General features: G+C 41.6%; 3 protein-coding genes and 1 non-coding gene across 4 annotated transcripts; 1 reads left to right on the plus strand and 3 right to left on the minus strand.

Annotated features, from left to right (window-relative positions):
* Nucleotides 1-159: 159 nt before the first annotated feature.
* Nucleotides 160-2,841, minus strand: LOC104418307. Its single transcript, XR_005546350.1, has 2 exons — nt 1,753-2,841; nt 160-1,303 (listed from the first exon to the last, which is right to left on the minus strand). It is a non-coding gene; the product is annotated as a linamarin synthase 2 (transcript).
* A 1,394-nt stretch (nt 2,842-4,235) lies between these two features.
* Nucleotides 4,236-11,505, minus strand: LOC104418308 (hypothetical protein). The gene is made up of 3 exons (XM_010029610.3): nt 10,606-11,505; nt 4,875-4,985; nt 4,236-4,724 (listed from the first exon to the last, which is right to left on the minus strand). Exons 1-3 carry the CDS (start codon nt 11,251-11,253, stop codon nt 4,563-4,565), a joined length of 921 nt encoding a protein of 306 aa, XP_010027912.2. The 5' UTR covers nt 11,254-11,505; the 3' UTR covers nt 4,236-4,562.
* Nucleotides 11,506-14,369: 2,864 nt separating this feature from the next.
* Nucleotides 14,370-14,879, plus strand: LOC120288391. Its single transcript, XM_039302344.1, has one exon. The coding sequence runs from the start codon at nt 14,370-14,372 to the stop codon at nt 14,877-14,879; it is 510 nt and encodes a 169-aa protein (XP_039158278.1).
* Nucleotides 14,880-21,472: 6,593 nt separating this feature from the next.
* Nucleotides 21,473-24,816, minus strand: LOC104418309 (SWI/SNF complex component SNF12 homolog). The gene is made up of 2 exons (XM_010029611.3): nt 22,775-24,816; nt 21,473-21,951 (listed from the first exon to the last, which is right to left on the minus strand). The coding sequence occupies exons 1-2, from the start codon at nt 24,277-24,279 to the stop codon at nt 21,882-21,884; spliced, it is 1,575 nt and encodes a 524-aa protein (XP_010027913.2). The 5' UTR covers nt 24,280-24,816; the 3' UTR covers nt 21,473-21,881.
* Between the last annotated feature and the right edge of the window lie 521 nt (nt 24,817-25,337).

Below are 25,337 nucleotides of genomic sequence, written 5' to 3' on the forward strand. Positions count from 1 at the left end.
TTTGGTTGGGACGACTTAGAGGGAAGATTAGCCGTCCCAAACCAGTCTTGCTACCATTCTTTAGTTTTCCAGGTCATGCAATTTGACTTCATTCTAACGCAATATATCTTTGATATTATAAAATATATAATATCAACCAATAATAAAATATAAAAAGACTGATCTTAATATTTTTAACTACTCCCCATTATAAATTGTAACATTACATTTGTAATATCATCAATCATACATTCGACACATCTCCAACTTCAAAAGAATGGAAACTGACAAGAGGCAGATTGGTCAACTACAGAAGGGAGCTTAAACATAAGCTGTACTACAAAAAAGTCAAAACTCAACAATCCAAGATGATCTTTGCTCAAGCACAATCTCCTTTCTTGAACGCAAGAGCTTCCTCAAGAAACCTCTCAAAGTTGCCATGTGATGACCCGCCAGGGGAAGCTGCAGCTTCAGCTTCTCTCTTCCAGTACTGAGCTCTCTCCCTCATCCTCCTCCCTTCCTCACCTTCCATCACCTGCCTCACCAGTCCTTCAATCTCCTCCCTCCTCACGTCCTCATCCACCTCCACTCCAATCCCCCACTCCGTGCAGGCGTACCTGCAGTTTGTCTGCTGATCCGCAAAGAATGGCCAGCATATCACGGGCACTCCTGCGCTCACGCTCTCCAGCATTGAATTCCACCCACAGTGCGTCAAGAACGCACCTACTGATGGGTGATTCAGCACCTCTTCTTGTGGGCACCAGCTTGCCAGCATTCCTCGGCCTCTGATCCCGTCGAGGAACTCCCGTGGCAGGGCTGCTGACTCGCCCTTCACAATGTCGGGCCGGACGATCCAGAGAAATGGATGGTTGCTGTTTGCAAGCCCCCAAGCGAACTCCTCCAAGTGCTTCCCCGACATCACTGTCACGCTCCCGTAGTTCACGTATACCACCGAATTGGGTTCTTTTCCGTCCAGCCATCGCAGGCATTCCGTGTCCTCCTTCCACAGGCTTGACTTTATTGATTCGGATTCTGACTCCTTCATTGGCAGTCGCCATCAAGGGAAGCGGGCCGATGGTGTATATGGAAGGGAACTTGACGGTGATTGCATCAAGGACCTCATGCTCAAAGGTGTCAAATGTGTTGAAAGCAATCACCGGGGATTTGAGGCAGTTCTGAGCTTCTTCTCCCATGAAATCGAACATGATGCTTTTGGGGTTGGTCGTCCTGATGTGGCTGGGGATGTCTCTAAGCCGGATGTTTCTCATGCCGGGTATCCAATCTATAGGCATGTCCAGTGTGCCATCGCTGAGGAAGTTCTCATCTGGAAATTCACAACAACATGATTGTCACATTCACATGAAGTACTGCACAAAGCTACGAAATGCCGACAACAGGTTTTGGGAAAATCGAGCAATCTTTAACATCCAGCATCCTTGTATACTCTTTACAACTTTGGTTTCAATCCCAGAAGAAGAGCTTCTTGATTCTCTCAATCCTTACTTGTGTTGAGCAATCAAATAGGCTGAACAAGACTGTCACCTTTCATATAAGGAACAAAGAAGTACTAAATACCACCGAGAGTTTTCACTTTCAAGTTTGAGCAGAGACGCAGAAGGTTCTTGATTTTCTTTTCCTCAAGTCCTTACTATTGAGCAATCAAATAGGCCAAACAAGACAAGATTGCAGAGAATTGAAATCAAACAGTACAATAACTACTCTCACATACAAAATTTGATTGAAATTGAGAAGAGGGTAATCAAAAGTACCTACTTTTGAATGGAAATATCCCTCTTCTGACAAGCTCTCTATAGTGCAGATACGCCATGAAGCTGCAAGCGGAGGCAGTCCATAACTGAACCTCAGGAACTCCTATTTCCTGGGCTACGTCAATGGCAAAGCTCATGACGCCGTCCGAGACCACGCAGCTCACTCTAGGGACATCCTCAGACGAGTTCAACCTTGCTAGGAGCTCCCGGAACGGGCCGAGGCAGTTCTTCCTGACGGAGTCGCACAGCAAGGGGACGTCCTGGGTGGCGTCGCTGTCGGACGGCGGCAGCCCATCAGGGATGGCCTCGAAGCAGAAATCGGGCAGGCCCTTCACTGAGTCCGGCCCATGGGACCGGATCAAGCGCCGGTGGTTGTGCTCGGTATTGACAACAGTGACATGGAAGCCCCTGGAGTGGAGGAGCTTGGCGAGGTGCATGATGGGCGTGACATGGCCCTGGGATGGGTATGGAACACACACTGCATGAGGTCTATTCCTTGCTGAAGCATCATGATCCAACTCCATCTTGCTCAGTTCTGATTTCTTGCTAAAACGACTCCGGAGTATCGTCCAATGTCGATTGGATCGCTAATACCAACAGTCTTCCCTCCTCTATCGATCGCGAGAGACTGGAGAGTCGAATTTTAGAGCTCCGAGACCATCATCTTAGAACAAAAAAGATGGAAGTCGATGATGATAACAGTGAAACGTTTATGGAGCTCTGCGAAGACTGAGACAGTGAGGGTTTACCAGGTTAGCCCTGAGTCACATCTAATGATTCTTTGCGGGACAAAAACTAGTACCAAACAGTCAAACCTTGTATGCCCGACTTCACGGAAATCTTGAGATAAGGTTTCCTTTCTCTACCTGGTACTAGACTGAGGGCTGAGGAAGGGCCCCCGCCGCCGCTGCTCCATGATTGCTTGACGCTTGGTGCCGTTTCGAAAACAACTTTTGCTTAGCTGAGGATGACGAGAATGAAAAAGATAAGACAACTGTAAAAAAACCCTTGCATTTCGAAAACGACAACTTTTGCTTAGCTTAAGCAGAAGCTGGAGATTCCATGAAGGGTTCTCCTGTTTTGAAGATTTTCGAACAAGACGAGGCTAAAAATTTGGGGACGAAAACATAGGAACAGACAGTAGGAAGGGAAACAATTTCAGTAGACAATTCCTATAAAGTGGATATTCACAAGCTTGGGTCTATCTTTAGCGGGAAAAGTACCAAAAAATATTTTCTAAACCTATAATAGTTGTGGTAATTTAGTTTAAAACATTTTAATTGGATCAATTTAATCTTATATAATTTTATATTAATATCAATTTAATATATTCAGCCAATTTAGGATGTGATTTATTGACTTAGACGATGGGTATTCTACACAACACAATTGACATTGATGTTGACAATTTTTTTATAGTTTTTTGATAATTCTTTTTTTTTTTTTTCTTTCCTCTTTCCTTTTCTTTTTGACGGTGATCAAAGGTTGGCCACTAGCTACAAACCATGGCTAGCAAGGATTGGCCTCGCTTAGGCGAGGGCAAGTGCCTACAAGGTGGTCAAAGGTTGGCCACTAGCTACAAACCATGGCTGGTAAGGATTGGCCTCGCTTAGGTGAGGGCGAGTGCCTACAAGGTTGCCCAAGGTGAGAGTGGGCCTCACTAGATTTGGCAAGAGGCCTCTTGCCAGCGCTCATCTTCGCCCAATCGTGGCTCAACAAAGTTGACCCTCACCGACTATGGCCTGTGACTAGTGATTGACCAGTCATGGCCAATGGCTAACCAATGGCAAAAGGAAAGGGAAAGAACAAGGAGATGAAAAAAGAAATTTAAAAAATTTCAACCTAAGTCGGCTGAATGAACCATTAGTATCAATATCAAAAGATTTAGAGCTAAATTAGTCTAATTAAATAATTTATGACTGAATTTATACCAACAAAATAAATTTACAACTTTTTTTTATGTCTTTTCCCATTTCAGCTCATTTTGTCCAAAACGACAAGTCAATTTAATAGCTCTAACATACTTGCAGGGGCTTGTCTGTCTTTTTCTCCTTCTCTTTCTATGGAGAAGATTTGCTATCTCGCAAATTTCTTTTTTTTTCTTCATTTTGCGAAACATGAATTGAATTCTTAATTTAATCATTCATATCGCTTTAGAAGCTGAACAAACGAAAGACATTTTTTTTTTATTAACAACAAAAATGTTTTGATAGAGATTATGGCTGATTATAAAGATATTTTCTGTTGACTCATTTTTGGAAGCAGTAGATGATCAAAATTGAAAAATCTTTTCTAATTTCACAATTTTCCATAAATCAAATGAAGCAGCCCATAGGGTCAATCATTCCAATTATTCGAACTAACTTGGAGCATCTTCGGTCAATTTGATTGCACCAGGATTTTCTTTACTAAGTCCTGGAGGATTTTTTGGGAAGGCAACTTCTCAAAAAAAAAAAAACAACTTGAAAACAGGGTACACTGAGACACTTAACAAACCTAACAAGGAAAATAATTCATTAAGCCCCTTATTCTTGTACAACCATAGAGTTCTATCCGGATCACGATGAGTTACGACCTCACAAAAACAAGCAACTTTCAACAGGAATCTGATCTTTCATCTAATTGTAAGAATGATGATGCAGGAATTTACCCAGAAATGCACATTTGAAAAGAACCAGCTCTTTTTGGGTTCCTTCCTCATAGACCTGAATTCGCGGCGTGTGGCCATGGTAGCTAAATCGCAAGAGGACCATAACATCCTACATTGGCTGCTTTCACAATTCTCCAATTTTCACGATTCAGTTCCCTGGCTCATCATAGGGGCTTTAGTTTGGTTGATTCTAACTGCTTCAAATCTTCCTTGGCCAAACTCGCGGATTCATTTGTATGTTCTGGATTAGGTGCCCGTCGGCTTTCCCATAGTTTTCCGGTCTTTCCAATTGCAAGAATCAGCTCAAGTTGTTTCTGCTGCTGATCCTGCCGGAAGTCAAAGAAGAATATTAGCAGCAAACTCAGGAGAGAGCATGCCATTTTCTAGATGGGCAATTTCACGGCGATCAAGTCGTACTGAGATGAAAAGTTTTATCATTCACAATGAGTCGAGAGGTCTGGAAAGTCATTAAAAACCTGCATTGCCAGCAAAACCTTCTGAATTTCACCAAGCTCCTTTTCAAGGATGTCTTCTTGCATTGCCAATGCACGAGTAGCCTCTGAATTCTTTTGAGCCAGAGCTGCAGTCTTAAGACAAAAAAACACATCGTTAGAGCAGATGCGACCTTTTCTAATGATTTTGGAAGCAAAGTTACTTCCTAAGGGAGATGCAACAACTTATATCAACTAGAAAGTGATTTTAGTAAATTGTTCAACTTTAAACACTCCATCTCATCCCTTTTCTCTCTTGTAGGCATTTCCACTATAGAGTCAGTGGCACCAGGTGGTCTACCATGGGTTCTCTCTATGCCCAAGCCTCCTTTTTTTTCAATCAATTCCTGGACCATTTGATAGATTAAAAATGCCCAATTCACCCATAAATCAGATCATTCTATTTTGGGAATTTTTTATTTTCCTATCTAGTCATTTATTAGTAAAATAGAAATCCTCAAGAAGTTTTACTCAGCAATTATCTTATATTATAGTGACTCCATATGATGCTGGTGCATTTCTCTATTTTCCGCACCCTGCATTTGCATGGCGAGAATGTTTCCTGGCCTTCAGATCAAAGCAGGATCAATGATGGAGAATTATGCATACATGTGCTCCAAACAGTTCCGCAAGAAACAATACAACCATATGCATGTTTCCAAGTGAGAAAATGATACATATAATCTTCTTATAATCTCTTGGTCATATAAGAGCAATAAAAAAAAAAAAACGACAGAATGTGTTCGTAAAATTGACAGCCTCATTTGTTTAATTAATCACAGTTGATCCACTATTCCAAGTATTTATTGGAAGTGATCTCATGGATCTCTATTGACAGACCATATAATTCCAAAATTTGCATGAGGACGCATAGTTATTGGCCCAACAGCAGGGTTTCCTGGACACCTCCAAGCAGAGCGAGGACTGACTTTGACAAGTTCAGACCCATGAGAGCTGGAAAAAATGGTTACAGTATCTACATTACAGATGAAACTCCCAAAATAGTAGCTCTTTCAAATGTGCACGCCCTAATTTACATGAGCCAGTACACACCATGCCCTCACATAATTTTTCCAAATTGATTCATTAAGTTGCCTACCATGAAATCAAGTATAAATTCCCTTCATTCCACTATGATGCATGCATCTTCTTACACATAATCAGGCCTGTCAAGCTCCCACCAATTTTGCTTGACTCAATTATTTAGCATTCTAGATCCACATTATCTGTATAATTTGAAATTCTCTGAAACAACAAACAGATGATCTCTGCCAAATGATTACTGTCCAATTTTCTATACGCTGCTTTCATCAATTACAGGATGATTTTCTTAGCCTCTTTCTGCAGAAGTAAATAAGTGGGAATCTATAATGCCCGCTATCCCAAATGTGGTGCCAATTAGTCACAAAGTCTGGGGCAAGGGTCCCACTGCTTGAAACCGCATTCACAGTTACAAGCTTGATGATGCAGTACATGAAGACTTACTAGTCATGGGCATTATGTGGAGCAATAGGACCAAGTTCAAGCTCATCACTTAAGTCGAGCTGGGGATACTGACATCAATAATGGGAAGGAACCAGAGGCAGAAAAGGATAGTTGAATGGGCAGGAATAAAGGAAAATTATTTCTGTTAGTTAAAGGATAGTTGATCCCTTGGAGTTGAGGGATACTGGGAATTGATGACTTTGGTGCATTTAAGTTAGCGTCCTGCCTTCAGTAATATTGTCTTTATGCTCTCATGCCATCTGTCTCTCATTACTTTGCACTCCTGGTCCGATACTACTATGCTCTACATTAATTTTGCCTGTAGCAATCGAAGGAAAACCTATTATCCATTCTGCATTAATTTTTCACTAGATCAACAGGTAACATGCTTGGATCCAAAGTGTGAATTATTTCCCTAGTTACACTGGTCAAATAATAAATCCATAAATAATAAGATGCTCTTTTAGCCTCCCTGGTAAACGTATGCACGCTGGAGGAAAATGTTCAACACAAGAGGTTCATCAGTTTCATGTGAACCGTCAGATAAGACATTTTAACACATTCTTTTGGTTAGATAATTGGCAGCCGCATAAGCCACTCTTGATTACATATTCAAGGAGTGTTGTACTTGCCTCTGATTTAAATCTAGAGACTACAGTTTCTGAGCATCCTCATGGCAATGGGTGGAATTTGACGCCTTCTAGAAAGGTAGAGTGAATGCAGATTCAACAACTATTGTCGAATGTTATAAATGTTACTAATATCAATGCCTTAGACATACAGCAGCTTCAGGTTGCTTCTCTATTTCAGCAGCTTAGGACTTAATATGTATATACACTCTTTCAGTCTAAAGATTATGTTCTTTAACATTGTCATGGTGGCAGAACCACAAGAATCTGAAAACCCAATCTAAAAGCCTAATCATAAACCATAAACACACCAAACTGAACCCTAATCCAGATCCATAATTCTTATAAACTAAACACTGATCAACACTCCTCCAATAAATTTGTGACAGTTAGGCTGCACCACATATAGCCTCTAATCCAGGGTTTTATGAGAGAAAACACATCGAAGTTGAATGTCACCTTATAAGGGAGCAGTAAATTTGTGGAGATATTGCAACAGACTTTGTAAAGTCTAACAGTTAGTTTGATTATCTATGTCCAAAGGCTCTTCATTTAAAGTCTACAATAAGCTTCATATGAAAGATAGATTGAAGAAATGGAAGTCGTCAGGATCATAAAGATGTGTTCTTTGAGATCAGATACCTAAGATCAGAGATTATCAGGCTTTTGAATGTCCTTATTCAAGCTGATGCTTTGCCTCATAGAATGTCACATGCTCAATGGCAGAGGAGTATCAAGGTGGGAAGTCGAGCTCAATTTGACAAGGACACCAGAAGGAAAAGCTTTTCACATAACTTTTCTTGAATTAGCACGAAATTTCTAATTTATTTCTCTTGGAGATCTAGGAATACAGGATCAATTGCTATGCTCAAGGCATCTGAGTTGTCCTTTATTTGAAAACTACAGCAAAACATACATAAAGAGGTTTTAGCTCAGATTTGACCAAGTGTTACTGATTACCATTGGCAACTATGGAGAACATAGAACATTTCATTTGACTACGATATATGAGGTTGTAGCAGGATTGGGGACCCCACTTTAAGACTAAGCATTATTGATTATCATCATGTATGAAAGGAAAAATGATAATTATTTCTCCTCTTTCTCCTCTGCAACTTAGGCAAGACTTAAGTTGTAGGAACTTGTCGCCAAGAAGGCATTGTCAGTCTGTCTCAAGGAGGGAATAACATCACTGCTAACCAGGCCTTATCCCAATAGTGGGCCGATATGCCATCAGCTCTATTTCCTACCAATGGAATTAATGGTAAAAAACTAAAATTTCATCTTCACAGGGATTCCAGAAAAAAGGGAAAAAAAAAGAATAAGTTGCAATGTGAAAACAAAATACAGAAAGAAAAAAATAAGACAATGGGAATCTGAGATGAGAACAAGTAGATTGAAACCAGAAGAGAGAAAAGTACAACTAGCAGCAAACAACTGAGGCAATGCCATTCCCCATTTTAAGGAAACTGAAGTGATCAACACCTACAAGCTTATGTCCTCCATAGCTCCTCTTTCATTCACTCCTCCCAACATTACTTCCACACACACACAGAGAAATTGGGAGGAAAATGAACCTTCTACAAGAAGCCTCCAACCAAAATTGCAATCACAAAGGTTGAAATCACATACCCAGGCGCATCAGAAAGATTCTTCACATGAGTTTGTGTGTGCAACCCGTCGCCCCGAGAGACAGAGAGAGAGCATAGATTTAATATAATTTCCAAGTCTCCAACTACCTCAGAATTCCCTACATTAGGCTACCTCAGCAAGGTTGTTGGCCGAGAGAAACCCAAACAGGAAACTAGAACAGTCCAGGTATACACCTCATGATGATACTATGAATACATCCTGTATGACATTACCAATGGAAGAAGTCTGCTCTTCCACATATACACCATCATGTCTTATGACACAACAATGCAGATAAAGTTATATATCATATGACAAAGTTGAAAAACTATTAGTATGGTGGATTTTTTTTTTTTTTTTTTTTTTTTTTTTTGGTCAAAAGTAGTGGGTGGATTTGAAGAAGCCTTTGGTGTCCAATTGAGGATGTAGAGAGGAGGGATTGTCCTACTCCTACTCCATTCTATCCATTCACACCAGATACCATCTATGAATATTAAAACCATAAGACAGGAAGGCGACATCCTGGCATTAAGGATGGTCGGAGTAAAATCCCAAGATATGACACCATTCTCAACAAATCCTGTATCCTCCATTCCTCATGGTTATCTTGGGTGGAAAGAAAATGATATTGCCAATGAAAGAACAGATGTTCTCTGTCTTTCCTAACATCAACCTTATGGGTTCATAAAAATTGCAAAAGTTGTGTTGTGGATAAAGCAATGAAGAAATGGTTGAGAACTCTATCCAGGATGTTCTAATTCTGTTCAAATGAGTAACCCACCAATGCCCAACAAAAGTGAGCACAGAAGCAGCATTAGAATCTACAGGTCAGGAATTCATAGACAATGCAGAGGAAACCTTGTATGTGTCTTCCCCATTATCCCCATGTTTCACTCTGTTCATGTGACGAGGTAAGGTTTGTATGTATTTTACATTGAACCATAAGTTAGAGTAAGCATGACAGATTTTAACCTTACTTGTCCTAGGAAAATGCAGAATATGATTGTGCTAAAGAAGGTGAATTTATCCAGAGGAAAGAAGGTTTAAGTTCTTTCACTCTAGTTGTTACTTGCTACTTGTTACTTGTAGCATGCTTTAACAAGATGGAGAAGTTAACCATCAGACAGTGGATTATGCTACCACCATCTTATTCACATATCTTTTTCCCCATGGTCAAGAACAACTCTGAGAGGCAACAAGGGACTAGGAGTGCCTACTGGATTCCATTTGTTCATCTTTAGACTGTGACATGAAATCCTGCTATAGCAAGAATAAACATCAATAAAAGGATAAGCATCATGGCATCCTTTCACTCATAATGAATTCTCATCTTGAGTGCAAGTTTTTGGTGCCTTGGTCTTTTGTACATTTGGCCTTTCCTCTATTTATATATTACCTTTACCAAAAAAAAAAAAAACAGAGCCCAGAAAAGGAGTGCAAGGATTGAGGAGGCAACATAGGAAAAAAAATTGGAAAAGATAACCTCAAAATCTGATTCAAAACACATGATACATGGACCACCACAATTTCAAGAATGAAGTATTACCAAGAAGTGGGTGTTATTAGGACATGTGCATACAAATGACGAGCCGGGTCAAGCCTTACAAGTTTATCTGTTTTGCTCATTGCTTTTGCTTTTTCCCGGACCTTATCTATAAAATGCCTCTTTTGAAATGGATATTCCCAATTCACTTCTCTGACAGTTTTGCAAATGATGAGGATCCTCATAACTTAACATGACTGATATTTGTATCGCCACTGACCATTTCGATTGAGTCACAAGATGAATCGATGTTTCACTACAATACCCAACACCCACCCTAATCTAGTCCTGTTGATGACTTGCCTCCAATTTTCAGTTGTACTTGCGGAAATAAAGAAAAGCGCCTTGATTCAGTACAGTTCTATAGCCTAACATAGAACAATCCAAGATTGAACTGACGACAATCATAATTAGGAACACATATTACCTCAGCAATTGGCTCTTTCAAAGTTTTCCGAGTAACCCGAAACCTGATCCCGAGCTTCTCGAGCTGTCTCGACAGGACCCGGATCATAGTCGTGGAGCTCCTCAAGTCCTCCTCCAGCTTCTCAACCCTCTCCACCAAGTTCACATTTGGCACGGCCGCTTTCCCCGGCTGCTCAAAGACCCTCCTCCACTGCCGCCGCCTAACCCACGCGCCGCTCGCCACGCCACCCACCAACGCCACCACCAGCCACCCCAAAACCCTATCCCCGGCCGCTCCGAAAGCCGCCCTCTTCACCGCGAAGACGACCGACACGACGGCCGACGAGACGAGGCAGAGCAACTCGGCAATCGAAAGAAAAGAATCGAAGTCGAAATGACTCACCCCTTCCCCGCGCACCGCGCTGTCGGACGGGTACGCCCTGACCCGGTAACCGCAGCCCTTGAGGGAAGCCGAAGCGTGGCGCGAATTGGGCCAATTCTTGGGCAAGACGATGTGGGTCTGCGGCGCCGAGAAGGCTGGGACGCGCTGGGAGGCGTACGGGGGAAAGAAACTGGTGGGTCTGCGAGGGGAGGCGTTCTTGGTCGAGCAGAGGGAGAGGCGGGACGCGGCGGCGCTCCGCCGCTGGGGCGGCGTCAAGGAGAGCGGCATTGTCTTGCGGAGAAGGGAAGAAGCTCTTCGGCGAGGTCAGGGCTCTTCGGGGAGGAGGGGAGGAGGGCGGGGGACTGGCGGTGCCATGGATGGGGTTCGTGCTGCTTCTGCTCGAGAAGGACGATGCTTGCGAATATGCAGAATCAAGATTTAGAGAGAGAGAGAGAGAGAGAGAGAGAGAATATGGCGATGGATACGATGGATACGATGGAGAGAGAATGGCTTGAAACTGTTTGATTTTTCCTTCGCAATGCCCCCCTTCGGAGAAAACTATGGAAGAGCATCATCGTATAATCTCGCTGCAAAATTGGTTTTGGACCTTGAATTTTGGCTTTTAAGTTTTACAGGATCGTTATTTTCTGAAATTCGGAAAACTACACAAAATTCCTGATGATAAAGGACAGAATTTTACTAACACGACATGACAGTCTTTAGATTAGTGTTATATTAACGGTATATCATGTATTTCAAATTCTTAAAATAAAAGACCCATAATAATTTTTAATCATCTGTTATTTATTTTTCATGATTTAAAATAAAATAAATTAAGGATGGTCATATAAATATTTCTTTAAAATGCACGAGGAGCTTGTTTTAAGCCGTAAATGACTTTTCGTAAATGGCACACGTGATTTGGGAACTTAGGAGAAGAGAATAAATGAGGGTTGGCGTCTTGTAAACTTTCTCAAAGAAGGGTGCCATGTAAAAAAAAATATTTTTAACATGAAATTGATAAGAAATCGCAATAAAGAGAATGACCCCGATTATAGTGGGTTTAACAACCTTACTAAAGTACTCGTCATAGTCCAGTCAAGCTATTGCTTAGATCCCGATGCAACGGCAAGTTTTGAAGAGTTCAATGGTGCTGCCGGACTTTTCCTTGACCTTTACAACTGAGTAGATTTATAGCTGCTGCAAAATCACAGATAAGTGAACAGGTGCTAGTAAGTTTTGAAGAGTTCAATGGTGTTACTGGACTTTTCCTTGATCTAAAAATCCACTTACAACTGAATAAGTCCTTGGCTACTGCAAAATCATAGATAAGCTAAGAGGTGTGAGCCCAAGAAGTAGAAGGTGAAAAAGAAGCGCTCATTCCAAAGGCTCTTTCTATCCAATCTGAACAATCACAGTTCAACGATTCTCTTGGAAGGCCTCTCGACATCGCTCATTGGATTAAACCTCTACAAGTTCACCCTTCGTGGAGAGCTTCTCGTTGAGCAACTTCCTCGAGGAAGGCAGGTCTGAAGGCAGCCCATAATCCTCAATAAGAGAGAGAGAGAAGAGAGAGAGAGAGAGGGGACCGATGCTCCCACATACCTTCAATGAAGTGTCATCATTTTAGTTTCCATTTGACTTTTTTTTCTAAGCCATGCCAGATTATAAACTTTAATTAAAGAATGATGTAAGATGAATCGTTGGATTAGGTACTCAAATGACCAATTTTTCATCGATATTACAGTTGAGTGATTGAAAATGAAGTTATGACATTTAAGTAAGTGGTGTACTAAGTTTATAGTGAAGGCATGATTGAACTATTATGGATATTATAGTGCGGTGTACTCGTGTACCCGACCCCATTACACATTTGCCAAGTAAGATAAGGGCCTAGAACCGAGAATGGTTCCCTAGGTGCATAGGGGGAGCATAGGGATCATGGTGGCCGACCAAAGGAGGTAGAGGAGTGACCTACATAGGGGTGATGATAATTGCAAACTAAAACCATTCATAGGAAGATTCCAAGCTCAGTTGATCACATGAGAATCATCCATCATGTCTCCAACCAAATTTTCGGCCCCTAGAATTATGTTTATCCCATGGCCCTAAAAAAACGAGGAGTGAGTTAAGTGGCGTGCTAACCAAAGCATGATGAATATTGAATGAAGATGAGACATTGGATTTTGGGAGAAATCATTCTTCTTTGATGAGTAGTCGAGAGTGCTACACACCAAAGGAAACAATCGTAAGATTATAAAGAACCATGGTGACAAAAGGATTGTACTAAGGACGGAGCCCATTAAAGACTTGAATTACCAAATTCTTGTCGAAGGCAGATTAATTTATTCAGGTGAGTGAGTTTGCAATTGTCTTGAGATGTTGAGGATAATTATACATGGACTGGTCTGATTACTTCTCGGCATTGTGAAAGCCAAGTATTAGCACAATTTCCTTGGCCGCACAACAATTTGTAAAATGTCTCTCGAGATATTCGAAGGTCAAATATCTCGATCGTGAGGCCGAATCAATCGAATTGAGGAGGCCTTAATTCGTCGTGACCAACATGAAATAAGAGGGATTGACTACCATAATGCGATTGTGATTACTAACAAGCTTCAATGGACACGGATAAGGACCCATTCACATGACCTAGCAAATCTTTGCAGATTAGAATAAACTCAAATTGACATTTCCACTAAAGATTATCGTCCACATTAACCTTTATGGAAACGAGACTTGTGGTGTTGGCAAAAACAAGAGGCGGTGAGGCTAAGTGCATGGTTGAAGTTGGTGCAGTAGGAATCGGAGCAACAGCTAAGGTTGTAGAAGAGGTGTAAATGGGCGCAACGTTGAGAAGAGGTGACTTGGAATTGGGATTAACAGAGATAGAAGACATGGGTAACGAGATTGTAGAGAAGAAAAAATTGGAGATGCATTGGACATTATTGAGAAAGAGATAGGAGCAAGAGAGCGTGGATTTAGGGTAGGAATGTTGAAGAATTCGATGTGTTTTTCTGTTATGATACTATGTTGATCTTTAGAGTTCAAGAAAAAATAAAGATAAAAATGTTTATGGCGACTTGACTTGACCCTAATTAGGCCTACGTGGTATGTAATTATAAAGTGATTAAGTTCAATCACGGTACAAATAGAAACATAACTACAAGTTGAGCCCACGGTACATATCAATTACATATTAATAACCACATCCAAATCATATTGGAAAATTTTCGCATTAAGCATCAATCCAACAATCAGCCTCGGCTTTCCGGAAGTTTGCTGTATGGCAGATCCGAATGGTGTGGTTGAAGTTCGTTGTATGTCAAACTTGGAGCTGTGTAATCTCCAATAGCTGGTAAGCCAAGACCCGAGCCCTACATAAGTTTTGGAGATTAGTGCAAATGGAGAGTAAAGAAGAAAACGAAATGAGAGTGGCTGCTTTATGTAAAAGTCTTGGGCACCTATGGTCTGAGGACGACGTAGTTGAAGTGTCTGATGAAATTCCCCAACAGAAACTGGAGGAATGTAAGCGTACTCTTTTTGGAAAATTGTTCTCCAAACCAAATGTGAATTATCCGGCCTTCATAACTACAATGAAGAAGGCATGGAAATCAGAAGGGGTAAACTGCTCACAGAAGGAACCGGGGCACTTCACATTTGTATTTCCAACGGAGGAGGAAAAACAGCGAATAATGAAGAACTCACCTTGGTCATACTCAACAAATTTGCTTGTTCTGCAGCAGTGTCTCCCAGAAATCCCTGAGCATTGCTATGATTTTACTAAGGCAGCTTTCTGGGTTCGCATTGAAGGGGTTCCCCCTGGTTGGAGATTAGAGACAGTGTTCAACGACCTGGGGAAAAGGATAGGAAAAGTAATAGAAGTCCAACCGGACACAACAACAATTGCGTAACGAGAGGAGGTCGAGTCGAGTTGAGATAGACTTGGCTTCACCTTTGAAATCAGGAGCTATCCGGGATATCGGTAACAAATGGCAGGTGGAATTCAAATACGAGCGGCTCCACATTACCTTGCTACTCTTATGGCGAGAATCGGTCACTATGCAACTGGCGGTGCTTAGAAATACCATATGCAACGTCGCCCTGGGCAATGAACAAAAAAGGATCATACGGTCCCTGGTTGAAGGCTGAAACCAGCGACCACAGTCCTTATTGGGACGTTTTCTATGGAAAAATGGAGGAGGAAGATGTAGTGGAGGAAATAGTACCTGAACCACCACTTAAAACGAATGAAATGAACCCCATTGAGCTTGATCCAGCCTCAACCATGCAAATAGTAGCTTGCACAAAAAAGAGATCAGACAGCAGCTCAGAACAAATGATAACTTCAGCACCTACACCTATGGCAGCACAAGACCGAGACCGCGGAAAACAGGTGATATGCCCTGAAACTCAAAACCCCTTGCTATTAAAAGTTGGGAAAAGCAGTAAGAAGACAATGAAAGTACAAAAGGCCAAAAAACAGAAATGTATGCCAGAAAAATCATCTTTCCTTCTAGATGATGTAGACCTACTGGAAACACCAGTGAATCTGATTCAAGATGACAAAGTATGGGCTTTGGTGGCTAGCCCTAATAAGCCACCACACAAACCATGAAAATTGTGAGCTGGAATTGTCAGGGGCTGGGCAACCCCCTGACAATTCAGAATTAAGAGCTTTAACAGCTCATGAAAGGCCTAACTTACTCTTTATTATGGAGACGAAAAATAAAGCAACGATGGTAGAAAGGATTCGTAGAAAACTCAAATTCCAGAAACTTTACTTGGTGGATCCAACAGGCATAGCGGGGGGATTGGCAATCATGTGGCAAGAGGAAATCGACTTGAGGGTGCAAGCAAGCTCAAAGCAATTTATAGATGTGCAGTGCATTGACCCGGATAGTAAACAAGGTATGCAGATTACCTTTGTTCACGCATCTACAGATTTTGGAGAGCGTCTGGCTTTATGGCAAGAGTTGGGAACCTTGAAACCTCCAGCTTCCCAACCATGGATCTGCATGGGAGATTTCAATGAGATATTGTATGTCTGGGAGAAAGTTGGGAAAAAAAAAGCAGATAATAGACGAATCACAGCTTTCAGAAACATGATTAATGATCTATCTCTGATGGATGTCGACAGTCATGGATGCGCATACACATGGACAAATAAAAGAGAACGGGCTGACTTAGTAAAGAAACGACTAGATCGAGTGCTCTGTTCCCTTGAGTGGAGAGTTACCTTTCATGCAGCAGAAGTACAAGCCCTTCCAGCAATCGGGTCAGACCATAGCCCCTTAATCCTTCGACTGCACCCTGGAGTAAAGACAAGGAAGAAATGTTCAAACCGGAAGTCGGACAGAACATGCGAGTATCACGAACTCATTCAGCAAATATGGGCAGAAAAAACAACTCCAACTCCCCATTTTGCAGAGAAACTAGTGAGGACATCACAACAATTACTCAAATGGAGCAGAGAGAAGTTCGCAAATGCTTACACACAAATCAAACAGCTTAACCAAACCCTCACGGCAAAGACTAACGAATCAAATAGAAAAGCACACGACAAAGCGGCAAGTGCAAATCATCAATCAAATAGATACATTGAGAAGGCGGGAAGAAGTTAAGGGAATGAGGTCACGCATCAAATGGTTGCATTGGGGAGACGAGTAACACTCGGTTTTTCCATGCTACAACAGTCAACAGGAGGCAACAAAATCGAATCACAATGTTGCAATTAGAGGATAAAAGTTGGTGTAGAGAACCCCGGATGTTACAGCAACATATCCAATCTTACTATGAGCACCTATACAGGACCGAAGGGTCCCGATACTATCAACCTATCCTACATCAATGCCCCTCCCCGATAACACTGAGAATATTAATGATGAAGCGGTGGCGTACCTTCCCGGAAGAAATCCATGTTGTTTTTCAACCGGGAGCTTTCAAGGCTCGGCCCCGATGGTTTCAATGGCACCTTCTACCAACAATCCCGGGAACGCATCAAAGATGATCGGCTCGCCTAGTACAAGACTTTTTCCAGAAGGGTGTTCTGGACAATCGACTAAATCAGGCCCATATTGTGCTGATCCCAAAAGTTAAAAGCCCTGAAAATATCAGCCAATTTAGACCCATTAGCCTGTGCAATTTCAGTTATAAAGTCATTTCAAAACTATTGGCAAACAGACTTAAGAAGTGGCTGCCACTTATCATTGAACCAGAGCAGGGAGCGTTTGTTTCAGGAAGGCAAATTCAGGATAACATCTTCATCGTCCAGGAAGTTCTGCACCACCTGCGAACAACAAAAAACAGGAAAAAACATCAGGATGTTCTGAAGCTTGATATGCAGAAAGCATATGATAGAATAGAATGGGATTTTGTGAGGGATGTCATGCTGCAAATGGGGTTTCATGCCAAGTGGGTCTCCCTAATCATGCAATGCATATCCACAGTCACTTATAGCGTGAAAATCAATGGAGAACCTACCTCCTTTTTCCATCCTTCACGAGGCCTCAGACAAGGTGACCCACTCTCACCTTATATATTCATTTTGATATCCAATGTGTTAACCTGGATGATGAAAAAGCATTAGCAAGATGGAACACTCAAAGGCATACAGTTAACCAGAAATTGTCCCAAATTATCACATCTAATGTTTGCCGATGATGCGATATTCTTTCTGGATGGAAACTTGACAGAGTGTCAAAATCTTGCCCAAATACTCAGTCAATATTGCTACGCTACAGGATAGGCAATTAATCTAAATAAATCAGGGGTTTTTTTCAGTGGCAATTGTCCAGAAGCATTGAAACACAACTTGGCAACACAACTGAGAGTACCTATTCTACAGAAAATAGGGAAGTACCTGGGTATACCTACCGAGTGGGGTCATTCCAAAAAAGAGCTGTTTTCGTGGATCCTGGCCAGAGTAAATGCAAAGTTAACAGGTTGGAAGGAAAAATTATTGACAAAAGCAGGTAAGGAAGTGCTAATCAAGAGTGTTGTGCAATCCATACCTACCTATGCAATGTCTATCTTCAAGCTGCCTATGTCCATCTGTAGAGCCATAGAACAACGCATTGCGTCATTTTGGTGGCAGAACGGAGATGCTAAAGAGGAATGCATTGGAAAAGATGGGAAGTCCTGAAAACTCGAAAAGATGAAGGCGGCCTCGGGTTTAAAGATCTGCTCACCATTAATAGGGCCATGTTAGGCAAGCAAGCATGGCGACTTGCCACCTCCCCATCAGATCTATGGAGCAAAGTGTTGAAAGGGATCTATTTCCCCCACGGTGACATCTGGACAGCTTCAAAGGGACACCGACCATCATGGGGTTGGCATAGCCTCCTCCTCGGCAGAGACACCATAAAGACCAACACTAAATGGTCAGTAGGAGATGGCAACTCTATTCGAATTAAAGAAGACAGATGGCTCTCACAAGGAGTAATTGGCGGGGAAGTAAATCAAACAGAACCTACTCTAGTATCGGAATTGATCAATGCAGAATCCAGACAATGGAAACAACACCTCATCCATCAACTGTACGAAGAGAATGTTGCCAAAGAAATTCTAGCAGTTCCCTTAAGCCAACAACCACAGCCAGACATGCTCATATGGATGGGGAACAGTACAGGGCAATACTCCGTCAAGAGTGGATACAACAGAGCAATCATGAATACAAGTAAAACAGATTACAATCGGCCCTCGTGCTCATATCAACCACCACGCACCTTATGGACTCAAATCTGGAGGCTTGATGTGCCACCAAAGGTCCGATCTTTCCTCTGGAGCATATGCCAAAACGCCCTCCCAACGAGAGAAAACCTACACACAAGGAAAATCGTCAGCGATCCCCTATGTCCGCTCTGCAATACAAGTCCAGAAACCATAGAGCATCTACTGTTTTTATGCAAATGGACCAAGAAACTCTGGAAAGACCCGGTGTTCACGAAAATCAGACCAACACACAACATCAACAGAACAGATCAGTGGCTGGTTAACGCTTTCCGAACAGATCAAGACTCACCTGACCCAGCGCTTACTAGTATGGTCTTGTGGAACGTTTGGAAGATGAGAAATAGCTGGATTTTTCGACAGAAAGCACCCAGACCAGAAGATCTGTTGATCACAGCACAGGACCAGCAACTTTCGTTCAGCAGAAGAAAACCAAATCGAAGCGAAAGGAAACCCAATCGAGACAAACCTGTTCACTGGAAGCCTCCTGCAGGGACAGATCTGAAACTCAACGTAGATGCGGCATGGAGAGAAGGCGAATTCCTCTGTTCGGTCGCAGGAGTGATGCGCGACTCAGAAGGAAGAACCCACAACGGCTTCGCGGCCACCGCTAGGGTTTCTTCGGCAAGTGAAGCTGAAGCAGAGGCGATTCTCCAAGGGATATCGCACACCCACGAACTAAAGATGCCGCACGGGGAGAACTCTGGAAGTCGAACTGAACTGTGTTTCATCAAAAGCGACTGTTACGCAATTGTTGAAATGGTGATGGGCCGGGCCGAACCTCCATGGAACCTAAAAGAAGTCATCCAGCGATGCAGGAATGGGCTAGCCCAAAATAAAAATCTTACGGTTATCTATTGCCCACGCCAAGCAAATGCCGCAACGGATTGGATCGCCCGGAATCATCGTCTCAACACTCTACCAACTAATTGGCTCTCTTCTCCTCCGTTTCCTCTCTGGAATATTTTATGCACCGATCTTTCTCCATCGATATTATGTAAGACTCGAGTTAATCTAGTAAATGTCAGTTCTTATCGACCAAAAAAAAAAAAAAACATAGAGCTTCCAATCTCTGTGGATGGGCTTGGCCCAGTGTTCCAACATTCAAGGAGCCCAGCTTGAGACTTTCGATTTCTTTTAAGAGCGGTGTGGCTGTTTTCATTTTCTTACATAATGTTATTTACTTTTGGGGATTACCTCTTCGATAAGATATTAATTTACTTTACTAGGATTATCTACAATTCAAGATTAAATTATCTCCAGTTACCCTTCGATAGATGATTGACTTGCATTAGGTATCACAAATTATTTGACAATATTTCCCGATATAAATGAATGATTCTGTTTTGACTTATATCATATAGAAATCATCTATTATGTCCATATTTCTTTGATGCATGCATCTACCGCAAAAATCAATCCATGGAAGTCTTTTCTTTTTCTTTTTCTTTTTTTAATTCCGCTCCCTTTGGTCATATTCTAGATTTGTCTAATATGTTTTTTTTTCCTTAATTCTTTTTTGGTGGGTTAATACCATGAAAATCTTTAAACCGATATACTCATGATAAATTTACTTTGAATTATTTTTTTTATCCCCAAAAAACTTCAAACTAGTACACCTATAGCAAATTCACCCTTCGTTAATTTCCATTAAATTGTACAATCAAATTACTGAGTTGAGTAGCATATGACAATCAATGGATGTACAAGTTTTGGATTTTATTTTTTGTTTGTCATATGTGTACCGGTTTTGACATTTCGCAATATTAATCTAATTTAGCGAAATCTAACAGAGTGTAAATTATCACAAGTATATTAATTTTAAGTTTTTTATGATATTAATAGTTTTCTTTATTGAAAGCGTCTCATCATTAAATATGGACAATCACAATAATGTGTTCTCTTCTTACTTTTTGTGCAGATGGGTCGTACTACTACTAATATCAATCATAGCTCTTATGAAATTTGTTACAATCATAGACAGAGGACAAATTTGGTGGTGGCTTCTCCTTTATGTTCCTTCCGCCGACTAACAAATGCTTTGTTGCCCGGTGATTCGTCCACACAAGATGGGTAGGCCAACCGCATTGCACTGGACGGTCTACTGAGAGATCCCTCTCATCAACTTTCAAATGATTGCAACTCTTGGTCCTCGAAGCCTCTGAAGAGAATGGTCTGTAGTGGATTGGAACATTCGGTACGGAAGAAGAGGATTAGTACAGTAATGCCCTCATCAACCTAACTATATGGGACCTAAATTTCTGTGTCTTGTAGAGAAACTGAATTGCAGAGAGACCCAAAAGGTTAGGTGCATAGTTCAGTTCAACCCAGGATCCAATATGGGTGCAGTCAACTTCACTGGTGACTTCCCCAGCATTTCCCTAACAAGGTCAATAGTTTTTAGAAGAGTGCAGAAGAACAGAGAGCAGATCTTGACCCCGTGATCAGCTACTTAAACTTCATCACAAGCCCATGAACCACAGTTGGAGAAGTGCGCCGCATTCGCACATGGCATGACAACCATGGAAAACTCAAAAAGATAAAGAAAAGGAGAAAAAGAAAGCTTCAATGCAAGGTCTAAAACCATGGGCAAAATTAGGACTTAAGAGCCTCATTGCAGGCAAAGCACTGGGAAAATTTGATCTGAACTTCCCCAACAACAGTATGCAGACAATCGCACACCATAAGTTCGAACAGGGTCAACGTTGAGGAATGTGCTTGCTTAATAAGCAGAAACATTGGAGAGAGAGAGAGAGAGAGAGAGAGAGAGAGATTAGCAGGACTAACTCACGTAATTCAATTCATTTATGAAGTTTGCAATCCTGTTTATAAGTGCTATCTGCACTGCAGGCGAAGGAACTCCCCTTTCTTCTAAGAACAAATATTTCATTACAAGATGCTCCGGACAAAATCACTGTTTGTCTAAATCCTAATCCGGGAGATCCATAAATCACGGTGCAACAGCAAAGCAAAAACACAAGGCAATGCCTTATCCAATATATAGAATCATCAAGCAAAAACACAAGGCAATGCCTTCTCCAATATATAGAATCATCCCTCTCTCTCTCTCTCTCTCTCTCTCTCTCCCCATGTCTGCAGCTTCTTCATTGATATATCAAGACAATAAAATCTCCATGTCTGCAGCTTCTTCATTAATATATCAAGACAGTAAAATCCTATTTGGTTCAGCTGCTTCCAGGAGTGTCAGTTACAGCACACTTGCGGTTCAAATAACGAATGACAGCATCCTCAGCCCTGTAATTACAACCGGAAAGTGATTAAGGCATAATTCTAACAAAACAAGAAAGTCTCTTTGGCAATACATTGTCTAAAACATGAACAGTTAGAATCACATCACAGAAGAAAAGATTGAGACAGGAATGACTAGCTAAAAAGTACAATATGAGACATATAGCAAACTGCGAAACGCAGTAAAACCAGAATCCGATTCACAGCATTATTAAAAAAAAAAAGTTCTCGTTCTAATTATCTGACAATTAATGGTTTTGAACTCCTTACAGGATGACAGATATGGTGAACAATCAACATTGACAGGGTCTCAAAGAAGTCAGAAGTGAAATAATGAGCTACAGCAATCCATCATTGACATGTAAGGAATATCCCCATAATTGATTGGATTTGCCCGATATTTTCTCATAAATTCAACATGATTACAAAGCTCATTAGGCATAATGAATTTTCAGAACAATCACCATCTAGAGGAGAAAAGATCCGACAAAAATCCAAGACAACCCATCAGACAAGTTGGTCCATTGATCAGATTTCACAGCAAAGTTTACAATTTTTATGATACTCACTCCGTGCCTTCGATTATGTAATGTTATTACTGAGCAATTTATTATTTAGGCTACAAGAAGCTCAGAAAGCAGGTGTTGCTTGATCAAACAGGGCATTCATGTAAAATACCACGATATATCCAGTCTAGAGAAAAAATTAGCTTCTCATTCAAAATGCACTATAAAGTACTTCTATCTGTCTGTCTGTATTTCACTGTACTCCATATCGCCTCCATGGGATGTATACATATACAATGGACAAGAAAAGTAAACAAACTCACCAAGATTGGTTATAGAAGTCAGGATGATGTTCTTTGTCCACAATATGGCTCGCATCTCCCGCCGCAAGCTTCAAGTCTCTACTTTGAGAAGCAATCAACGCATTGACGAATTCAGCTGGTGACTGACTGAACCCAAGAAAGAATGAGCGTCTCTGCCGATGCCTATGGATCTCTTTAATTGTGGAAATGATCTTCTTGTCACAAGAATCAATCTCTTGATGCTTCTCGATATTTGCCAAAAATGCAGACATCTCCTTTTCCAATGGGATAGGCAAATCCATCAACACATCACAACAAGTAGTTCCGGCAGGAGAACTACCGGAAAGCTTGATCCTGTGCTCCAAGTGAATGGGTTGTGGAGGAGTCAAGTGCTGTGACAACTTCTGCGGAACCATGACGAACTTCATCTTCTCATCTCCAAATACTTTTTGGAGTGGCGGATCACACGTGAAGAAGGATGGATCACCTGAGCTCTGCAGGTTCCTGGTCTTAACATAGTGCCAAATTGCTTCCAAAACTCTGGGCCGTGTAGATACCTCAAGACCAACAACATCTGATAAAGCTGGTGAAAGCTTGAACTTTTCGGGCACGTAGTTCATGTCTAATCTTATTTGCACAGTGAATTCCTTGTCCCCATTTCTTTTGACCTCAAATCCCTCATGCAGAGAAGGAGACCTCAGAGTATCCCATAAGATTACATGGTTATCTGGATAGAGAGTTTTGTCCAAGTAAATGGTAATTTTCTTGAAGAAAGACGAAAATTTGGGGCGCGACAGACCTGCCTTCTGAATCGTTCCGCCCACAACAGGATCTTTACCATCTTCTAATATCCATCCAATAATCTTAAGTGACCATGATGGTGGCTCTACAACTGTGTTCTCTGAAGTCGTTGGAGTTTGATTCGAAAATGTGTTGAAAACATATATCCTAAGCGTTTTCTGGAAGCGAGAAGGGTTCCTAAGTGCCTCTTGAATCTCAATCTTCTTCCTTGACAAAAGGGCGTCCACTCTTACCTCATACTCAAGTAACTTAGTGTAGATAGCAGATTCAGGCAACGGTGCAGCCACCTTACCAGGCAGTTGGTTCTCAGGAAGCTTCCTCTTCTTCCTAGGACCGGTTGGAGTTAACTCCATCGTTTTCAACAGCGAAGCAGCGGCGACATTAGATGACCCTGGGGGCCGAGAAGGCGGCTTCTGGCCAGCGCGCTTCCCACTTCCGGTACCAGGCGTAGCCACAGGCGGCGAAGATGCATTGACATTGCCAACACCAGCATTACCAGCATTGTGATTATGAAACTGAGATTGGAATTTACCGTGAGGGGCTTGCGCTTGTGCATGCCCCTGACCAAGTACATGAGCCTGGGGCTCGGACAACTTGAAGTGGCCAGTAAAATGAGACCCGCCATGTGTCTGAGGCTGCGACTGTGGACGGAGATGGGCTGGCTGCTGGTTGACAACCCCAGAATTCCCAAACGCAGTACTTTTAATTCCACTGTTGCTATTCATTGAGAGACCTTATTTCCTATCCCACAGCACTAAATGCTAACAATTCTATAGAACATAAGCCTTATATACAATCCAAGCCGAGGGCACGATCAAGGGTCGCATAAATCTACGATCTTGCACTCAGCGACGGAATCTTTAGCATTCTCGACACATTCTTGAGAACAAAAACCCTACGTTGCAACGATTTCTTGCCCAAAAGAATCGAGGGAAACCCGGAAATTACCTTCAAGATCGAATTTTTCCTCTGTTTTCCAGGAAATCTCCAGAGAAACTGCAGTTTTCCAACGATCTTGGGAAAGTTAAAGAAGGGATCGATAGAGCTCGAGAGCGGAGACTTACGCTAGTGGCGGGTGGGAGAGGCTGTCGTTCCGACCAAGCTTCGGAACAGCAACTCCCGTCTCATCCTCAGGCCACGCCGACGCTGTCTCTCTCTGTCTTCTCTCTCTGTGCTATGGCTTCTCGCCGGAGGTACGGGGACGGGAGCGGCGGGGGAGAGAGCTCGAGCTACTGCACTTTTCAGAGCAGAATTCACTGTGAAAAATCTAGGCGTTAAAAATTTATCTAATAGGATAAATTAATAGAAATCCCACCTTTTTTTTCTTTCTCTTAAAATCAAGTACTTTCTTTTGCCTCCTCACTTTCTTTTTCCAACATTAATATGTCAAATTTATAATTGCATTAACAATTCAAATAAATCGCGTATAAAATAGTAGCAGCAACATTATTATTATTATTTTCATAAGGACAAGTTTTGTATTGCGGAAATTTCGATGGTATAACCATAAACGTTGGTAACAACTCTGCAATAACATTATACCCTATAGGTTTTCGTTATTCATATAGTCACATAATCCGTAATAGGTTTTGTCAAATGTATTAATCAATTATAGTCAAAGTACAACACCTTTAAAAGATGCACTACTAAAGTCACGCCTCTTAACACAATATTATATACTTAAATTTTGACAACCCATTTGAATATTTATTACACAGAAAAATTAGGGGCCAACTCGGCCCTAATACAAATATATTAGTTAATTGCTTTTAAGTATTAGGAG

This window comes from Eucalyptus grandis, chromosome 9, assembly GCF_016545825.1.
Source record: "Eucalyptus grandis isolate ANBG69807.140 chromosome 9, ASM1654582v1, whole genome shotgun sequence".
Lineage (NCBI taxonomy): Eukaryota > Viridiplantae > Streptophyta > Magnoliopsida > Myrtales > Myrtaceae > Eucalyptus > Eucalyptus grandis.